General features: G+C 32.0%; 1 protein-coding gene across 7 annotated transcripts in view; it reads right to left on the reverse strand.

Annotated features, from left to right (window-relative positions):
- APC (APC regulator of WNT signaling pathway) overlaps positions 1–21,405 on the reverse strand; it is a 117,211-nt gene that overhangs the window by 52,691 nt on the left and 43,115 nt on the right. For 6 of the 7 annotated variants that reach the window (XM_074281439.1, XM_074281435.1, XM_074281437.1 and 3 more), the window contains 2 exons: positions 20,019–20,103; positions 12,776–12,977 (listed from right to left, as the gene is read on the reverse strand). In XM_074281439.1, the coding sequence (XP_074137540.1) occupies positions 12,776–12,977; positions 20,019–20,103 (287 nt within the window). Of the gene's footprint in view, positions 1–12,775; positions 12,978–17,306; positions 17,478–20,018; positions 20,104–21,405 lie in introns of all 7 variants that reach the window. The other variant, XM_074281441.1, reaches the window with a different exon arrangement.

Raw genomic sequence — 21,405 nt, forward strand, 5'->3', positions numbered from 1 at the left:
ATCATGAAAGTGATGTACAATACTGATAAACTTCTCTGAACAATCAAATTTTTTGACATAACAAGCCCTCACAACTGACTAGTATCAGAGGCCATGGCCAAACTGATGAATGTCATAAAAATTTGTTTGTTCCTGCAATTTCTTCTGAAGTTGTCAGATAACATGAATCAACAATTCTTCAGCCCTCTCAGGTACGTAATCATTGTTGGGATTCACATGCCAAAACCATCCCTCTCTTTTTATTCCCTTCTTTTTACTATTAAGAGACATTTATTTTCCAAAGATAAGGCCCAGCAAGCAAGCTGTGCCTTGGGCTCACAGCACAACAATCCTTTCCCTTATCCTTTGGATGGACTCTGATGCAGCAAAATAACAAAACTGCTTCACAACAACAGCCTGAGGTAGTTCCTGAGCTCAGATGAACACCTGAACACTCATAGCTCATGAAGACTCACTGTTGCTCTTACTCTCTCATGGCTCCAAGTGGTTACTTGTTTCTGTGTCTAACCACTACTATATGTATCAAGGCTCAACTTTGCTATTTTGGGTCTCCTTAATAAGATATTTCCCTCCTCCAACAGAATAAAGAATTTTTTTTTGCTTCTAACCACTGTGAGCTGCTTAGTTTACTTTTCAGAGTTAACAGTTGGTATAGTACTTCTGAGGTTTTTGACATTTTCAGAATTAAGAGAGGTAGCATAATCTCTCATATATAAAATCATCTTTAAGAAAATCAGCAAACAACTGTGGTGAGAATCTTAACAGCAATGATTAGGAGACCATTCTGACTTTTTTTAAAAAAGATGAACAATAGTAGTAAACTTGAACTCCTAGTGAATAGCATCCTCTTGCCATACATCCAGGAAAATTTCAGGCAACTTTTGTATAAGCAGTGGATTCCTTGCATCAGCAGGGATGGAATCAGCACTAACGTACATTGCTACACAAGAGGAACCTAATGGCATTTAAAGTATTCTTAAATTGGAATTTCTGCTAGAGAAGGACTGACTTCAATCTAAGGAATCCCCACTTTCCATGGCAAGCAGGCCACAGCTGGATGAAGCAGATCATTTTTAGGGCACTTCTTTTTAGTCTTTTCTTCACACCAGTAGGTGAGCAATGTAGTTCTTAAAAAAGATTGCTAAATCTCACTGCCGTTTCAAGGCAGAGAAAAGACAACCCTTTGACTTGGGCTGCTTGTGTGCAGGGTTGAATAAAATTCCCAGTGCACCCAACTGCTGGATTATCTCTTGTTGTCTCCAGTGACAGGCTACCTCTAGATTCTGAAGTAGACAAATAGTAAAATAATGTGGGTAATGTCTTTTGACTTGTTCCTAAGTTGGATTTGGGGGAGTCAGAATTGTTGTTAGCCTTACCCTTCCAAAATCTTTGTAATTCAGTGGCAAAACAAAAGTCAAGATGATTGTTGATGGCTAAGGATACAGTGGATGGCCTTGCAATCTTTGAGCTTAGTTAAACTAAGCTCAAAGCATTTGATAGCACCTACTTCAGTGGCTTTCATGGCCATATGTGTTTTCATTTGCCCATTCCAAGGGAAATCTTCACAGGCTTGGGGTAGACAGCGCTCTAACTCAGTGATAGGTTTAAAAACACTTGATTATCTTTAACCTGGTTTAAGTCTGATTGCCAAAACATTTTATCAGGGTGTAGTTGCTATAGCTTTTTGGAGCCACAGCTAAGAGTTGAGCAAATCAAATGAATACCAGAGATGGAAAGAAATACTGAAAAGATAGAAAAGCCCTGAAAAAGAAACTCACAAGAGAGATGTTTATGTTCCCTGAACACCCTACAGGGGTCTCTTTGCTAGCACTGTGTCAGGACTCTGTTGCTTTGCCCATGTTTAAATCTGTTTTTGTTTGTTTTGTTTTGTTTTGCTGAGGCAATTGGGGTTAAGTGACTTGCCCAGGATCACACAGCTAGGAAAATGTTAAGTGTCTGAGGCCAAATTTGAACTCAGGTCCTCCTAACTTCAGGGCTGATGCTCTATCCAATGCGCCATCTAGCTGCCCCTCCATACTTAAATCTGGATCAGAATCCTGGGTGACAGTTCCAGGGTGAGGGGGAGCATTAGCATAACAGAGCTTGCAAGTCACAGTGGCACAGAGACTCCTCAGTTTCAAAGCAGAAATGAGTGTTTGCGGTCACTCAAAGATCAGAACACAGGCCAGAAATGAGTTATGAACATGCCTCTTGGAAATACTGAAAACTTACAAGTCCCTACAAGTATCTCTGAAAACAGCTGCACAAAATCCCTGAAGTTTGGAAGGTATCCCCTCCATCCTGGAAGCAGAACTCTACTTTAAGTAAAAATCAAGTTAACAGGTTGGGAAAATGAACAAACAACAGAAAAAGATTCTGACCATATGGAACTTACTACAAAAAAATTTAAAAAAATTAATATACACATTCAAAATATAAGAAAGTCAAAGCTCCCATTTTCAAAACCTCCAAGAAAAATGACTGGTCTCAAGCCATGGAATAGCAGCTCAAAAGGAATTGTGAAAATCAAGTAAGAGAGGTAGAGGAAAATTGGGAAAAGAAATGTGTGATCAAGAAAATCATGAAAAATGAGTCAAAAGCTTAATAAAAGAAAAATAAGAAAAAAATTACTGAAGAAAATAAATAACATGTTAAAAAAAATTAGATCACATGGTAAAGAAAGTACAAAAAGCCAATGAAGACTTTAAAAAAGGAGAATTAGTCAAATAGAGGGGGGAAAAATCTATTGAAGAAAACAACTTTAAAAGCATAATTGGAAAAAAATGAAAAGGAGGTACAAAAACTCATTTAAAAAATGATTCTTTAAAAATTAGAATTTAGCAAATGGAAGCTAATGACTTTATGAAAAATGAAGAAACAGTAAAATAAAACCAAAAGAATGCAGAAATGGAGGATATTTTGAAATATCTCACTGGAAAAATAACTGACCTGGAAAAAAAATGCAGGAGAGGTCATTTAAAAATTAGTGGACTACTTGAAAGCTATGATCAAAAAAAAAAAAAAAAAAAAAATTGAAACTGTCAAGGAAAACTGCCCTGATATTCTAGAACCAGAGGGTAATGTAATTATTTAAAAAATCTACTGATTACCTCTTGAAAGAGATCCCCAAAATGAAAATTCCCAGGAATATTATAGCCAGATTCTAGAGCTCCCATGTTTAAAAAAAAAAAAAATAAAAATACTGCAAGCAGTCAGAAAGAAACAATTCAAGAACTGTGGAGTCACAGTTGGGATAACAAAAGATATAGCAGCTTCTACATTAAAGGGCCAGAGATCAGGGAATGATATTCCAGACAGCAAAGGATCTAGGATTAATCACCCACCTAGAAAAACTAAGTATGATCCATCAGAGGAGAAAATGAACATTTAGTGAAAAGGAATACTTTCAAGCATTCTTGATGAAAAGACAAGAGCTGACTTTCAAATACAAGATTCTGGAGAAGCATAAAAAGATAACACTTTTCAGATAAAGTTTAACTATAGATTTCTACAACCATATGGGGAAAAAATGCTGTAACTCACCATAGGTCAGAGAAAATAAATTAAAATAATTCTAAAGTACTACCACATATTTATTTGTTGTGTCCTGCTTTCTAGAGCCCCCAAGTTGCAGTGACAAAATGTACTGTTGCTTTCTAGAGCCCCCACACGGGGGTGATTAAAATATCTCTTCCTAGTGGAGAAGTAATGAGGCAGGACTTCCAAGGATGGTGGAAAAATGGAGTCTGTTTATTTCAAGGGCTTCCCCCTTTTTATAATGTAACAAAAACAACACTGCTCACGCGAAGGGATAAAAAAAAAAAGAAAAAAGACCTCCATGCACAAAAAATATTTACAGCAAAATATTGGAAAGTGACAGGATAACCATCAATTGGGGAATGGCTATAGTATGCAATTATGATGGAATGTTATTGTGTTATAAGAAATGATGAGCAGGATGTTCTCAGAAAAACCTGGAATGAATTACATGCGGTGTTTGGATAAGTCGAGAGAATGTAACAAAGATGACAAGACTACCTAAACTAATCTATTTATTTAGTGCTATACCAATCAAGCTCCCAAGAAACTATTCTACTGATCTAGAATAAATAACAACAAAATTCATCGGGAAGAACAAAAGGTCAAGAATTTCAAGGGAATGAAAAAAAAAAAAAAAATCAAATGAAGATGGCCTAGCTGTGCCAGACCTAAAACTATATTGTAAAGCAGTAATCATCAAAACCATTCATTACTGGCTAAGAAATAGAGTAGTTGATTAAAATAGGTTAGGTTCACAGGACAAAATAGTCAATGACTATAGTAATCTAGTGTTTGACAAAACCAAAGACCTCAGCTTTTGGGATAAGAATTCACTCTTCGTCAAAAACTGCTGGGAAAATTGGAAATTAATATGGCAGAAGCTAGGCACTGACCCACACATAACACCATATACCAAGATAAAGTCGAAATGGGTTCACGATCAGACATAAAGAATGATATTATAAACAAATTAGAAGAACATAGGATAGTTTACCTCTTAGATCTGTGGAGGAAGGAATTTGTGACCAAAAAAAAAAACCCTAGAGATCATTATTGATCATAAAATAGATAATTTTGATTATATTAAGTTAAAAAGTTTTTGTACAAACAAAATTATGCAGACAAGAATAGAAGGGAAGCAACAAACTGGGAAAACAGTTTTCCATTCAAAGGTTCCACTAAAAATCTCCTTTCTAAAATAGAGAATTGACTCAAATTTATAAGAATTCAAGCCATTCTCCAATTGATAAATGGTCAAAGGATATGAACAGACAATTTTCAGATGAAGAAATTGAAACCATTTCTAGTCACATGAAATGGTGTTCCAAATCATTGTTGAAATAACATGAAATGGTGTCCAAATCATTATTGATCAAACAAATGCAAATTAAGATAACTCTGAGATACCCTATACACCTGTCAGATTGGCTAAGATGACAGGAAAAGATAATGACAAATGTTGGAGGAAATGTGGGAAAATTGGAACACTAATGCATTGTTAGTGGACCTGTGAATTGATCCAACCATTCTGGAGAGCAATATGGAACTATGCCCAAAGGGGTATCAAATTGGGATAGCCTTTGATCCAGCAATGTTTCTATTGGGTTTATATCCCAAAGAGATCTTAAAGGAGGGAAAGGGACCCACAATGGCAAAAATGTTTGTGGCAGCCCTTTTTGTAGTTGCTAGAAACTGGAAATTGAATGGATGCTCATCAGTTAGAGAATGGCTGAATAAACTGTGGTATATGAATGTTATGGAATATTATTGTTCTATAAGAAATGATCAGCAGGACGGTTTTACAGAGGCCTGGAGATACTTTACATGTATATGTATAAATGAAATGAGCAGAACTAGGACAGCATTATACATAGCAACAAGAAGACTCTATAATGATCAATTCTGATGGATGTGGCTTTCTTCAACAATGAGAAGATTCAAACCAGTTTCATTGTTCAGTGATGAAGAGAGCCATCTACACTCAGAGAAAGGACTGTGGGAACTGAGTGTGGACCACAACATAGCATTTTCACTCTTTCTGTTATTTGCTTGCATTTTGTTTTTGTTTTGTTTTTTCCGTCTTCATCTGATTTTTCTTATGCAACAATAACTGTATAAACTATGTATACATATATTGGATTTAACATATATTTTAACATCTTTAACATATGGACTACTTGCCATCTGGGGGAGGAGGTAGGAGGAAAGAAAGGAAAATTTGAATGGAAGGTTTTGCAAAGGTCAATGTTGAAAAATTACCCATGCATATGATTTGTAAGTAAAAATCTTTAAAAAAAAGAAAAAAAAAAAGAATTATATGAGCTGATACAAAGTCAAATGTACTATGTACAAAGTAATAGCAGTATTGTAAGATGATCTGCTCTGAATGTTACAACTATTCTCAACAATACAATAATCCAGGACAACTCTGAAGGGCATGGCATGAAAAATGCTATCTATACCTAAAACTGATAGGGTATATCAATGCAGTTTGAAGCATACTTTTTTTTTAACTTTACTTTTCTTGAGGGCTTTTTTTTTTGGGGGGGGGGGTCTGTTGTCTTTCAAACATGCCTATTATGGAAATGTTTTACATGACTATACATGTATAACTTATACTGAAGAGCTTGCATTCTCAATGAGGGAGGAAAGAAGGGAAAGGATCTGGAACTCAAAGTTTTAAAAAAGAACGTCAAAAACTGTTCTTGTGGAAAAGTAAAGTACTAAATAAATTTAAAGAAAAAAATTTCAAATGTTAAAGAAATTAAGATTTTTTTTCCTTCATGTAACAAAAGGGTATTTCTTGAAAGGTTTTGGAATACTTTTTCCTAATTCAAATTTTGCTAACAAATTTCTGATTTATTTAATATGTTACATGTGTCAATGAGGTAATTCAGTCATTGCTGTACTCCATTTGGTTATCATCCATGTATCAAACAGGCAACCAAGGCTGGTGACTTGAATCAGTAGTATATATAGAACAAAATTAAGTTATCATCAAATTATTCTTCCCCTCCTAAAATCACCCCTTTTTAAATAAGAAGTTTCTTCTTAGTGAGTAAGAAATTAAAGTGAGCTTCAAAATATTAAAATTTTCCTTAATGTAGTTTGTAAACCATTGCAATGTAGATTTTTAGTGGATATAAAACCAAAATCAGACATCTTCACTGATGTAAATAAACAATGTATGTGATTAAGTGATATCATAAGGGAGCTAGACAGTATGAATTTCTAAAGAAAAGGAATCATAAAAAGACTATATAATTTCCTTTAAAGATTATAATCACTTAGATATGACCACCAAAGATTATGACTGTATCTGCAGATGATCATTAAATCTGCAATAAACAATGCTTAATCCACAAGGGGCAGTTTTTCCCATAGGAAATATCTTTTATTTTCTATTTTTTTTTCTCAATCTTTTGACTATTACTTTTTTGTATACTGTTTCATGGAGTCATTAATCTATGTTCTAATATAATTATCAAGGAACAAATGATGCACTTACTCTTTGAGATCCTTTACTTTCTTATTTTTTATTTAAATCTATCATTTCATTTAATACATATATTTGAAACTCTTGCTTTCTCCCCCCATCCCCCAAGAATTCTAATGGATATTATGGCAAATTTGAAGTTTTCTTTGGGTTTTGCCTTACAAATTATATGGATCATATCTTAAATGATATCTTAGACATTGCTGGTTCAATAATATTTCATTGGTGCCAGTTTGCTCTGTAAAATATATTTTTTTAAGTTGTATAACATAAATTTTGTAGTTTGATTCCTATGACAGTAAACAAGCAAATTAATTTAGGCAAAATTTATTGTATTAACTTGGGTTAAGTTAATAAGTAATTGACATTTAGATTTTGGGCAATTTTTTTTAGATATGACTTATTTTGTATGAAAAGTGTTTTGTAATTTGTTTAAAGAGATTGATTCTCATGTATCTTACACTGTCTACAGTTATTTTAAATGGAATTTCTCTTTTTGTATTTTACTGCTAGATTTTGTTATTAATACATACACATATTGTTGATTTTACCTGGGTTTAATTACATTATGATACTATGGTTAAATCACATTTCAACTAATTTTTTAGTTAAATCTGGAAGATTTTTCCAAGAATAGCATCATATCATTTATAAAGAAGTAATTTTATTAACGCATTGTCCCATCCTTGTTCTTACTTAGGAGGCTAGATTTGTCCCCATTACATATGCTTATGATAATTTTAGATAGATATTATTTATTTTAATGAAAGCTCCACTTATTTCTATGCTCTCTAGTATTTTTACTGGAAATGAGTGTTGTATTTTGTAAAATTCATTTTTTTTAAACACCTATTGATATAATCAATGACTTCTGTTTATTTTGTTACTGATATGATAAATTAATTAGCCCTGAATTGCTGGTATAAATCCCACTTGGTCATACTGTATGATCTTTGATATACTATTGTAATCTCTTGCAAGTATTTTATTTAAAAATTTATTCATTCATTCAGTTATTCGCTAAGGACATAGGTCCATAGCATTCTTTCTATTTCTGCTCTTCCTGGCTCAGGTAACAGAACAATATTTGTGTCATAAAAGGTACTTGCTAAAACTCCTTTTTTCTCTATTTTTCCAAACATTATATATACCATTGGAATTAATTGTTCTTTAAATATCTGGTAGAATTCACTTGTGAATCCATCTCAACCTGGGGATTTTTTTCTTAGGAAGATCATTGATGGCATGTCCAATTTCTTTTTCTAAGACACAGTTATTAAATATTAATATCCTATTTCCTCTTCTGTTAATCTGGACAATTTATAGTTTTATAAACATTCATTCATTTAACTTAGATCATTAAGTGTATGATATAATTTGGCAAAATATGTTTAAAATTTAAAATAATTTCTTTAACTTCCTCCTCATTGGGGGTAATTTTACCCTTTTCGTTTTTGATATTGGTAATTTGGTTTTCTTTTTTTCTTAAATCAACAACCAACAGTTTATTTTATTGTTTTTTTTTCCCATAAAAAACTAGCTCCTAGTTTTATTAGTTTGATGGCTTTTAATTTAGATTTTATCTCTAGTAATATCTTCTTTGATCTTTAGGTTTTCCAATTGGTATTTAATTGGGGATTTTTAATTTAATCTTTTGTTAATTTTTTAATCACATGTCCAGTTCACCAATCTGCTCTGCATTTAAAGACCTATTTTTCCTAAAGTACTGCTTTGGCTGTAACCCATAAATTTTGGTATGCTATCTCATTGTTGGCATTTTCTTCAATGAAATTATTTTCAAAATTTGTTCTTTGACCCACTTATTCTCAGATTAGATTTTTAAAATTTATCTTTCATAAACTTTTATTGAATGTAATTTTTATAGCATTATGATTAGAAAAGGATGCTTTTTCTTTAACATTTATTTTTGAGGTTTTTATGCCCCAATACAAGGTCAAGTATCATATATAGCTGATTTTAAATTGTATTTCAATTCCCATTCAGTTTTCTCCAGTAGTCTTATCATATTTAACTTTTCTAAAAATTCTATTCTAAATTCTATTAACTTGTTTCTTGCTTATTTTGTGGTTAGATTTATACATTTCGGAGAAGAAAATTTAAAGACCTATTAATATAATTTTATTGTCTATTCCTTCCTATAACTCATTTAATGTCTTTAAAATTTGGACGTTGTATCATTTGGTGCATATATAATTCAAAATAGAGTTTGTTCCATATTCTTCTTTTACTCTGTATGTGTTTGTTTCAAATGTGTTTCTTGTAAAAACAACTTATTGTAGGATTCTAGTTTTTGGTTCATTCTGCTATCTGCTACTGTTTTATGGTTGAATTCATCCCATTCACATTCAGTTATGATTAACATATATTCCTCTATCCTATTCCCTGTCTCTTGTTCTCATTCTCTTGTTTTTGTTTTCTTTCACTTTCACTTTATCCCTCCTCACCAGTACTTTGATTCTGACCACCATCATCACCACCATCCACTTTTCTTTTTGTCACTCCTTCTATCTTATCTCCCTACCTCCTACTTCCCTATAGGAAAGTTAAGAGTTCTACTCTAAATGTATATTCTTTCCTTTTTGAGCTAATTCTGAAGAAAACAAGTTTTAAGTGATGCTCCTGACCCATTTTTCCCTCCATTATAATAAGTTTTCACACTCTTTCTGTGAGATCAATTCTACTTTTCCCTTCCCTGTTCTCCCTGGCAAATCCTCTCTCATTCTTTAATTTTTTTTTTAATATCATCTTATCAAAGTTAACTTTTACCCACACTCCTATCTATGCATACTTCTAACAGCCCCAATAAGTGATAATGTTCTTAAGGATTACAAGTATCATCTCATGTAGGGATATAAACAGTTTAAAAACTTTATTGAATACCAAGGTTGTGTTTTCTCTTTCCTATTTACCTTTTATACTTCTCAAGTCTTGGGTTTAAAAGTCAAATCTTCTGTTCAACTCTGATATACCAAGAATGTTTGAAAGAACCTATTTCATGGAATATACATTTCCTATCCAAAGGACTATACTCAGTTTTGCTTGGTCAGTGTTTCTTGGTTGTAATCCTAGCTCCTTTGCCTTCTCATATTCCAAGCATTCTGATCCTTTAATATACAAACTGTTAAATCCTGTATAAACCTGATTTTGGTTCTATATGTGAATTTCTTTTTTTAACCTAGAAAGTCTGGAATCTAGTCATAATATTCCTGGGAGTTTTCATTTTGGGATCCCTTACAGGAGATGATTGGTCTATTCTTTCAATATTTATTTTACCCTCTAATTTGATTCTAGCAGTTTTTCTTGATATATAATGTCTAGTCTTTCCTTTTTGTTTTGTTTTGTTTTTTGGGTTTTTTTTTTGATCATGGCTTTCAGATAGCCCAAGAGTTTTTTAAGTCAGTTATTTTTCCAATGAACTATTTCACATTTTCTTCCATTTTTTCATTCTTTTGATTTTGTTTCTTGCTATCTCATGATGACTTAATACCTTCCACTTGTTCAAGTCTAATTTTTAAGAAATTATTTTCTTTATTGAGCATTTGTAATTCTTTTTTTCATCTGGCCAATTCAATTTCTCAAAGAGTTATTTTCTTCTCTGAATTTTTGCACAATTTTTTGGTGCTTTTTTTAGTGCTTCCTTGACCAAGGTGTTAACTTTTTTCACCATTTTCTTGTATCACTCTCCTCTCTTCCCAAATTTTCTTCTCTCTTATTTTAAAATTCCTTTTTGAGTTTTTCAAGGAGTTTTGTTTTGTATTGGGGGAGTGGTGAAGAAGAACTTGACACCAAATTACATTTTTCTTTTTCTTTGAGGCTGTGCATGTAGCTATTTTGACACTGTTTGTCCTCTTCTGAGTCTGCCCTGATCTTTTCAATCACAATAGTGATGTATGCTCAAGTTCTTTCTTGCTTTTTCTGGTTTTCAGCTTATTGTGTGATTTTAATTTTATGCTCCTGGGGTGATGGAGGCACTGTCCCAAACTTCCTGAAGAGGTATGGGGCCTTGCCACTGGCCTGCTGAGGTATTCACCAGTGTTCTGCTGTATCAGAGCTAGGGGCTTGCCCAAACACTACCTGCACTACACTGGTCTCCCTTTGTACTGCAGTGAAACAGACCTTTCCTGTGTGTTTTCTTAGGCTGAAAAACTATCTTGTCCAATCCTTCTGTTGATTCTACTGCTCCAGAATTAACTGAAATATTCTTTAATAGCTACTTGGAGGTAAATATGAAAGAGTTCAGGTCAGTTCCTGCCTCACTTCACCATCTTGGCTCTGCTCTCTATTGTTAATGTTTCTAATCTATTTACTAATTTTTCTAGCCTTAGTTCCTAAACTGAAACTCTGAGATCAGGGTCAGGCTATGACAGCATCCAGAAAAAAGGTAAGGGACTCAATCCTAATCTGCATTATCTGTGGTCTTGGTAGTAAGTGCTGTACCCTTCAAAGACTTCAGGAATGACTCATTGTAACTAAATGACCTACACAAAATAGCATGACACTGGCTTTTGCCCTCCTAGTCTGAGTTCCAAAGACTTCAGAGCTGTGGTTTGAACTTATAAGAATAAGAACTAGCTGGGGTTCTTAGTTACACTTTTTATTAATTTCCCATTTTCCTGCCTTTGTCATATACTTGGCAAGGTCTAGATTTTCCTAATTTACCTAAAGTAAGCAGGAAAACTTCCACAAATTATATACTTAGGTTAGATTTTTCTGTAGGAAGGAAAGTAGTAGCATAGTAATTAAGAGTGTTAGGCCTAGAGTAAGGAAGACCAGAATTCAAATCTAGCTCAGACATTTAAAACTTGCATTATGACCTTGGGCATTAATATTTGTTTCAGTTTTCTCAACTGTAAAGTAGGGATGATAATATAAGTACCAACTCTCATAGGCTGTTGCGAGGATCAATTAGGTAATATTTGCTTAAAAGAAAAGTGTTGATCCACATGCTTAATATATAAGTAAGAACTATTTAAATGCTTACTCCTTGATCCTTCCCATCCCCTTCTCTTTCCCATTTTTTCCCCCAAGACCTGCAAGAAAAATTTTGATGTACATGGGCTGGCATTTTCCCTTAGATTTCTTGATCATTGTATAATATAATAATTTTCTCTTTTCTTTTTGCAATAAAGATTTATTTTCTGTCTGTACAAACCTTCCCCACTTACCTCCCCAACATTAAAACAAAACAAAAAAATCAATAACCCTTGTAACAAATATGTATGATGAAGCAAAACAAAATCCTGAACTGATAACATTCAAGAATATGTATTACTCGGCATTATGAATACATCATTTATCAGAAAATGGGTAGAATATTTTATGACTGGTCCTATATATTACTGGTCCTGGGATAGTAATTGATCCCTGCATTGATCAGAATTCCAAAATCAAGATTTTTTGTCTTTACTATTTTATTCTGGTTGTGAAAATGATGCAATTTTTTTTTTCATTCCTTTTGGAGTAATTGTGGAAGAGCTGGGCTCTTTTGCTTTCACTTTATCTGTTAAAATAAGAAGATTTATACATTTTAATCCTGAGCACTGGTATTTTGTTTTAGTTAACCATTAAAAAATGTTTCTCATAAAAGTCATCTAAAATGATCAATTATGAGAGCTATTTCTATTTTTTTTCTCATAAAATGACAACTGGAAAATTATAATAGTAATGAAATAATTTAATTTTGTTTTAAAGACATATAATTAAAAAATTACAAGTTACCTTTCTTTTTCAAGTTCTTCTAAATATCCAGTGCTTTCTCTGCTTCCATTCACAAAGCCTCTTCTTGAAAACGAACCCATAGGTACAGGACTGCATTCTCCTGAACGACTTGATACAGATCCTTCTCTGCTTCCATAGGATCGAATCGACATTTTTGGTCGAAGTTTCACTCCAGGGAAATTATTACTGTCTAAGTTGAGTTCTGAAGCACAAACAAACAATCTTTACGTAACACGTACTTTAAATTATCCAAAATAACATAAAAGTTAACTTGATTTGAAAGTGAAATAATAAGTAAATGCCAGGACCCTGATCTAACAGGTTAAAAAATTTAATTGCTAAATAAAATTCTTCCTCTTCTTAAAACTTGCTTAAAAAAAGACAAAACAAAACAAAACAAAACAAGACCTTTGGAATATTTTCTGGAGAATAATATACAGTCTGGAGACTGCATACAGAGAAAGTTGTAACATTTAACTTCAGAAAAACTGAAGATGTAAAGATCTGGTTTTACTGATTTACATATTATTAAAGATTATTAGCTGGGAACAGAAATGAATTATTCAGTTCTATATGTTACCTTACAAAAACTGACCATATTTTAGGGCATAAAGACTTCATCAGAAAATGTAATAAAAATTATATTCAGGAAATGGATCTTTAAGAAAGAACTAAAAAGTAATTAGAGGAAATAAGATAATTCTTAAGAATTGTTGGGTTAAAAAGCAGATTATAAAACAAAACAAAAAACCAACAAAGAAAATGACAATAAGGAAACAAAATGCCAAAATCACTAGGATAAATCTAAAGCTATTAAAAAAGGAAATGTACAGGTCTAAAATGTCTTCATTAAAAATGGAAAGAACAATTCAATGAACTATGTATATAAATAAAAATACCTGAATAAGAAATAATAACTAACTAAATTACAAAATAAAAAGTCTGAAAATTAAAGAAGAGATTAACAAAATTGAAAGCAAACTATGTTTTAATATAAGTTGGAGCTACTTGGGGGAAGAAAAATAATAAAATAATTAGATAACTTGATTAAAAAATAAAATCAAACTATCAAAAATCAAAATAGAGAGAATTCACAATAATTGAAGACAGAATAAAGGAAATGACAAGGAACAATTTTACCCAACCATGCTAACAAAACTGATAATTTGTAGAAAACTGATGAATATTTACAAAAAACAAACTACACAGATTAACAAAAGAAATACTGAAATAAACCAGTAAAATTAAACTAGTTATAAATGAACTCCCAAAGGCAAAACTAAAGGACCAGATGAATTTACAAGTTAGTTCTTTACAATTTTTATAATACAAAGATCAGAGGTTTTAAACCTGAACCATCGAGAAACAAAACAGAGCAAGGAAACTACAAACCAATAAGCTAACAAACACTGATTAAAAACAAATTTTTTAAAAAGTTTAAGTAGACAACAATAATAATACATTTAAAAGATTATATTCTAAGATCAGCTTAGGTTTACAATAAAAATATTAGATTCAATTTTAAAAGAAAACCAGTAAATATAAGAGCTACATTAATAACAAAGAAAAAATATGATCATATTGAAAATGAAAAGATTTTTTTGAAGAAAAATTGGGAGAAAATTCAACATGAATTTCCATTAATTTTTTTTTTTTTTTACAACCAGGTTCTCTGATAAAAATCTCATTTCTCAAATATATAGGGAACTATATATAAAATAACAGCTTTCTTGCCAGTTTACAAATAGCCAAAGGATATGAACAAGCAGTTTTCAGTTATCAATGAATATATGAAAAATTGTTTAAATTAGTAACTAGAGAAATGCAAATTAAAACTGAGATATAATCTTACAACCATCAGATTGGTTAAGATGACAGAAAAGAAAAATTACAAATGCTGAAGGGATTTAAGAAAAGAGGAATATGATGCCACGTTAGATCCAGAAAAGAGAAAAAGTGAATGAAATGACGAATTCTGATGAGGGATTTTGAGAGTAACTAAGAATTATGATATTTGAAATGAAATTAATTTGTTTAAATTAAAATAATAATATTTCAATATATTTAACATGTATTGGTCAACCTGCCATCTGGGGAAAAGGGTGGGGGGAAAGAGGGGAAAAGTTGGAACAAAAGGTTTTGCAATTGTCAATGCTGAAAAATTACCCATGCATATATCTTGTAAATTAAAAGCTATAAAAAAATTAAAATAACAATTAAGCAAGATAGTTGGTGATATTAATGGTCAAGGCTTACTTCTGAAATTAGGCAAAAGGCCTCTACTTTACCGGAATCTGAGTCATTCAAGTCAAGCTTCCCTATATTTACTTTATTCACTTGGAAAAAAAATGTTAATGTAAAAAAAATTTTTTTTCATATGACTTTTTTTTTTCTGAGGCAATTGGGGTTAAGTGACTTGCCCAGGTTTTTAAAAAAAATTAAATAAAAAGGATCAGATAGTACTCTACTTAGCAATTCCAATGCCATCTTCATTTTTTATTCTGTTCTACCTGATCTACTAAGCTGTGAATGATAAGACATTAATAGTATAAGTTTCTAAGACCAATACTACAATGTTTGCTCCTACTGTGAGAGCTGTTTTCTCCTTGGTAAAAGAAAATATTCTTTCACAGCCCTCAGCCCTGGTTTCTCAGCAGCAAAAGTTTGGTTTAACTCCATTATTGGTTGGCAATGGGCTTTGTTGATGCTGAATAGTACTCATCTTTTTGAATGAAGGACACCAAAGTGTGTCCTAACAAAACAGAATCTGATCAAAAGATCTAATCTTCTCTAAGCAAGATAGATCTTAACTTGGAATACATCTCCTACTCCTGCTATGTATCAATTATTTGCTTTCTCTGCTTTAGTCTTGCTGAACTTTGTGAGACAGAACTTATACAATTAGACTGAGGTAATTTCATCTAAACTCAAGGGGACCATCTCTTTTTTTGTTCCTCAGATTTTTGGCTTTCTTTTAGGCTAAATTTTATATTGCTGCAAAATTTGGGGAGGAAAATTTCAAGCTTGGAATGGTCATCCATCTTGAAGAAGACAAAGAATGGGACAAAAAGCCACTGACTATTAATAGGAGATTAGCCATTTCTGAAGCTAAAATTTCCAGATTCCTTTCCTATCTCTCTTGATTAATCCTTCTGTTTCTTTTATGATTACTCTTGCTCACTAAGGTTTGATCTTAGTCCTTTTCTCTTCAGTGCAATCCCCACAGTTTATCATTTCCTCTATACAGGTTGACTCTTGAAATCATTATTTCTAGTTCCAGATCTATATTTTCTAATGATCTATTGGACATCTTCACATGGATATACTGTTGTGATATTAAACATAATATGCTTAGAGACAAATTCATCTCTATACGTAATCCTTCCCAACCAAAAAAATCTATCTTACTCCTCTTCCTCATATATTTTCTATTTTTAGTTCTGGCACCACTAACGTTGATTACATTCTCTCCCTGTATCCACTCTACATTCAATCAATGCTCTGTTAATTGTACTTCAACAATGACACTCAATCTGTTCACATTTTAGCATAATGAGCTACTGAAATAGCCTACTAAAATAGCTTGCTACTGAGTCCTCTTTGAGGTTCATTTCAAAAGGCATTTACCAAGGATCTACCATGTAAAAGGTACTATTCTAGTTCTATTTCACTAAGGCTGCCAAAAAAAGGGAATCTCTTCAAGTGATTTAACCAAAACCAGACATGTAAAACCCTGACACTTGAAAAGATGACAAACTAGTAGGCCATATGACACACTTAAGCCTCTTTATTTTGTAAATTTATTGATATTTTGTGAATGTCACTGATTTTTTGGTATATGTGCCTTCCACTCCCTTACAATAAAAACAAAAATAAACAAAAACATAACTTAAAAGCCAAAGGCCATGACAATCATTTCTGAAGACGTGCAATAATCTGCATCTGTAGTCCACCTAAGAGGAAAGAAATGTTTTCAACAGCAACTCTCTACAAACAAGACTAATCATCTTGAGACAACTAGATGGCTCAATGGAGATAGGACAGGTCCTAGAATAAGGAAAACCTGAATTCAAATCCAACTTCTAACACTTAATAGCTGTGTAAACTTGGGCAAGTTACTTAAATCTGTTTGCCTCAGTTTATTCAACTGTCAACTAGAGATTCAGCAACTACTTCATTGGTTTGTTGTGAGGAGCAAATGATGTAAGTGCTTACCATAACATATAGTAAATGCATATAGTAAACGATTATTTCTGTTTTGATAACTGAAATTAAAGCTAAAATGTCTTTCCATTTTTAATTTATGTTATTATAGTCATGAATACTGTCCTTTTGGTTCTGCTTTCTACTCCTTATGTCAGTTCACACAAGCTACTTCTCTGAATCAATTATTTTTTATGGAGCAATACCATAGTTTTATATCACATTTTATTCAGCTACTTTCCAAATAATGAGCGTTTTTGTGTTTTGGTTACTATTACTACAAATAAATGTTAGAGACCATTAAAAAAAGAGACAATTCTATCTTTACCTTCCTTGAAGTATATGTCCAGTAATGTGATTAATGATTCAAAGGTAATGAACAGTTTTAATGACTTTTCTCACATAATCCCAAACTATTTTTCTGAACAGTTGGACCAGTTTTCTCAGTTGCTCCAAATAGTGTATTAGTGATTGGATCTTCCTATAGTCCCTCCAGCATCTTTCATGGAAGAAAAGATGGGTATAAAATATTTTAGTTTGTATTTCTCTTATTCTAGGTGATTCTGAGAACATTTATATAAATAATGATCATTTACACATCTCCCCTTTTGAAAAATGTTTATTTATATATAGTCTTTGACCACACAACAATTGAGGAATAGCTCTTGGTATAATTTATCTGTGCTATTTCTCCAGAGACAGCTGGTACAAAGATTACTCTCTCCTGGATCTCACTGAACTATTTTTTTTTTTTTTAAACTCTTACAGTATAGATTTTTATTGAAGGATTAGTTTAAAAATTGAATACAACAAAACTGGCCCTTTTTTGTCTTTTGTGATTTCTTTTAGCTATCTCCTATTTGGTTTACAATTCTATCTCTAATCACTTTGAAAGGTACCTCCTATTCTTTGCCAATTTCTAATTTAGAGTTTAAAAATGGACATCAATTTGCTACAATTCTATTTATAATGATAATTTAATTATTATTAGATTTGAAGTAACTCCCTCTCAATTCAAGAGGATTTTTTTGGTCATTCTTTTGGTCACACTTTTCCTCTGCTATGGTATGTATTGTCACTTCTTCCCTTTTTGCACTGCATTATTTCATAAAGTTCTTTCTATATTTCCTAGTATTCTTTATACTTTTTGGTTTTAATTATCTATAAATTCTTTCATGTGACCTTTCAAGTTTACTTTGCTTTTTCACTTGATGCTTACAGTGGTACATGATATTTAGTTGGTCCAAAAAGGGCAGCTATGATGGTTCAATGGATAGAATGTCAGGCTCAGAAGTCGTACATGCCTGAAAACAACTAAACAACAAAAACAATTTTTGCCAAATCAAGATTTTTCAATATGCTTGTCAAACAGGAAGCCTTCCCTCATTATTGTAGGTTTATAAAACAATAAACTACTACATCTGTTTGTTGTTTACTTTCCACTAATCCATTTTTCTTTTCTTTTTAAATACTATCAAATAGCTTTGATTATTATAAAACATCAGTTATGGTATTGCTGTTCCCTTTGTTCCTATTTGTTCTTATTGCTTTGATATGCTACATGTTTCTTCCTTTAAAACTTTTTCACTATTCTGTACAGTTCTGTCAAGTCTGACTAGTAAAACACTAAATTGGTAAATTGAGATATTAACTTCATTCTTAAATTACCACAGACCACCCATGAACAATAAAAGCTAAGTAGCTATTTAAGTTTTATTTAAGTAGCTATTTAAGTCTTTGTAATTTTATTTTTTAAGTCCTGAGTATTTCTCAGTTGAAAATATTCACAAATATTTTCTTGAATTTTGTAATTATTTTGATAGGAATTTTTCTATCATCCTCTTCTGGTTTCTTCTCTCCTACTGATTTTCTGTTATTAATGTAAATAAATATTGATTTTTTTTGATGGATTTTTAAAGTTAAATTAACAAAAATTGAATCTTTCTTTCTCACAGTATCTTCCAAAATGAAACAGAAAAAAAATGCCAAGATCTTATGTCTCAATTTGCACTTTGAATCCACCAGGTCAATAGTATGTTTAAACCATCATGGGTCCTCTGAAATCACTGATGGTCATTTAAGTAATAAGTGTTCTTAAGTCTTTCAAAGTGTTGTAAAAACTATTCTTCTGGCCTTTCTCACTTATATTTTGCCTTATTTAATTTATATAAGTCTTTCCCAAGTTTATCTAGAGCTATTTCATACTATATCATCTCTTCTAGTATAGCAGGATCCCATTAAGTTCATATAACAGGATTCCATATTAAGTTCATTTATTTAGCCACTTTTCAACTGTTGGGGATTCTCTTTAGTTTCCTCTTATTTGCCGCTACAAACAAAGCTATTTTATTTGTGTGTGTGTGTGTGTGTGTGTGTGTGTATCTTTGAGGAATACAGGCCTAAGTAATGTTATTACCTCATTAAAGGTAAATACAGAGTTTAGAACTTTTGGAACAATGTTCAGAATTGCTTAAAGAATGCCTGGAATAACTCATAGCTCCAACAACGGTGTGTTAATGTAACTTTTTCTAGAGCTTCTCCAATATTTTTCTTTTATTATTAATTTTACCAATCTCATAGGTATGTGAAATAAAATATTAGAAATGTTTAATTTGCATTTTAAAATTATTATTGGTATTTTTCAAGTGGCTATTGGTAGCTTGAATTTCTTGATTACCCTGTTATTTTAGTCATTAATCATCTCAAGAGGCACTGTACTATACTGAAGAGAGATGGTTTTGTAATAAGAAAGTCCTAGGTTCAAATTCTTCCTTTACACAAATTTCTTATTTATGTCACTTAATTTTTCATTGCTCCAAATGTTTTCTGACAATAATAAGTTGTAGGACAGTTGCTGACTTGCACATGAAAAGGCAAACAAGTCCTTTTTCTAATTGAGAAATTCAGTTTGAAAGAATTTAATTATTTCAATTCCATTCTTCAACTAATTCACTAGAATTTTTATTAAGATATTGGAAGAATATGCTATATGTAAGTGTTTTGAGTTTTTTTAAAACGTGCAAATCCTACAAAATCCTACCTTTTAGACGCTCCAACAAATCAATTTGTCCAGACGAAGCCATCGCTTCATCTTCAATACTTCCTTGTAACTGTTTAAGTACTTCCTGTAAAAAAAGAATTCCACATAAAAACTTCATGTCAAATATGATTAATGTTTATACTCTCACTTATTTGGGGATCAAAATCCTTCAAGATGAACAATAGCATTTCATATTTTTGGCCAGTTAAAATCTGCATCATCATCATCAAAATAACAATTTGTACTATACAAAATTTAGGTCTCTGATAGAAATCTGACACACTAGATAATACTGATTTGAACTGAGAAATAAACATTTAGAAATATTGAATGGACACATTGCACATATTTATCAAAAGACACATATTTTGATAAAGAATAAAGAATTACATAATTATGGGATGCATACTGTCAGGGAAGAATCACTGCTACTTCTCATTATGAAAGGCTTTGCACTGTATAATTAACAATATTCTTTCTGGGTGCTCTTTGATGGAAGAGAGTAAAAGATTAACCAGAAGAGATATTAAACAAAGTTGCTCTGAGTGAAAGTAGCAGGCTGGCAACTTGAAATATAGTAAATATAGAGAAATATAGTAAGAGTCTCAAAGTAGGTTTGTCCTACCTCAAAGTACTTTGAACAAAGAGATACTTTGACAATTCAAAGCAGTTGTGAGATCTCATGAATTTTGACACATTAAAAAGGGATAGAGGGAAAAGACAAACATTTATTCAATTTGGATAACAACATTTTCAACAACACTGTGAGAAAGATTTTATAAACTAATCTTCCAAGAGATTAATTGACTAGCTAAGTATATTGATAATATAAAAGCTGGGACTGAAACACAAGTCTTATAACTGTAAGTACAGTACTTATCCCCCTACATCATGCTGAATGAAACAAATCATCTCATCCCACAAAACAGTAAAACCACTCTGCCCCAATATTATAAGTTAATGAGAGTTTTCAATCAACTGAAGACATTAGAATAACAAACAATAAATGTAGATGTCTCCAAATGCCAATGGAAGAAATGGGAGTGGTTCTACAGAAGAAATTCACTCAAACTGGCTGAGGTAACCAGATCATTGATAAACCATGAATCAATTAAGGACTGAGTTGAGTTGAGTGGTCAATCAGCTTTAATATATATCCCATCTTCTTTCCCATACCATTCCCAACCTGGGCCAGAGGAGGACCATGTGAACAAAGAACGGTAAAGAATTTGGATTTTTTTCAATGGTATAATAATCTTAACAATCTCCAGTAATGCCCCTCCCCCAAAAAAAGGGGGAAAGAAAGAGGATTACACTGGGAGTAAAAGGGAAAGATAGAATGGAATAAATTATTACATATGAAGAGGTATGAAAGATCTATATTACA

Source organism: Sminthopsis crassicaudata, chromosome 1 (assembly GCF_048593235.1).
Source record: "Sminthopsis crassicaudata isolate SCR6 chromosome 1, ASM4859323v1, whole genome shotgun sequence".
Classification (NCBI taxonomy): Eukaryota; Metazoa; Chordata; class Mammalia; order Dasyuromorphia; family Dasyuridae; genus Sminthopsis; species Sminthopsis crassicaudata.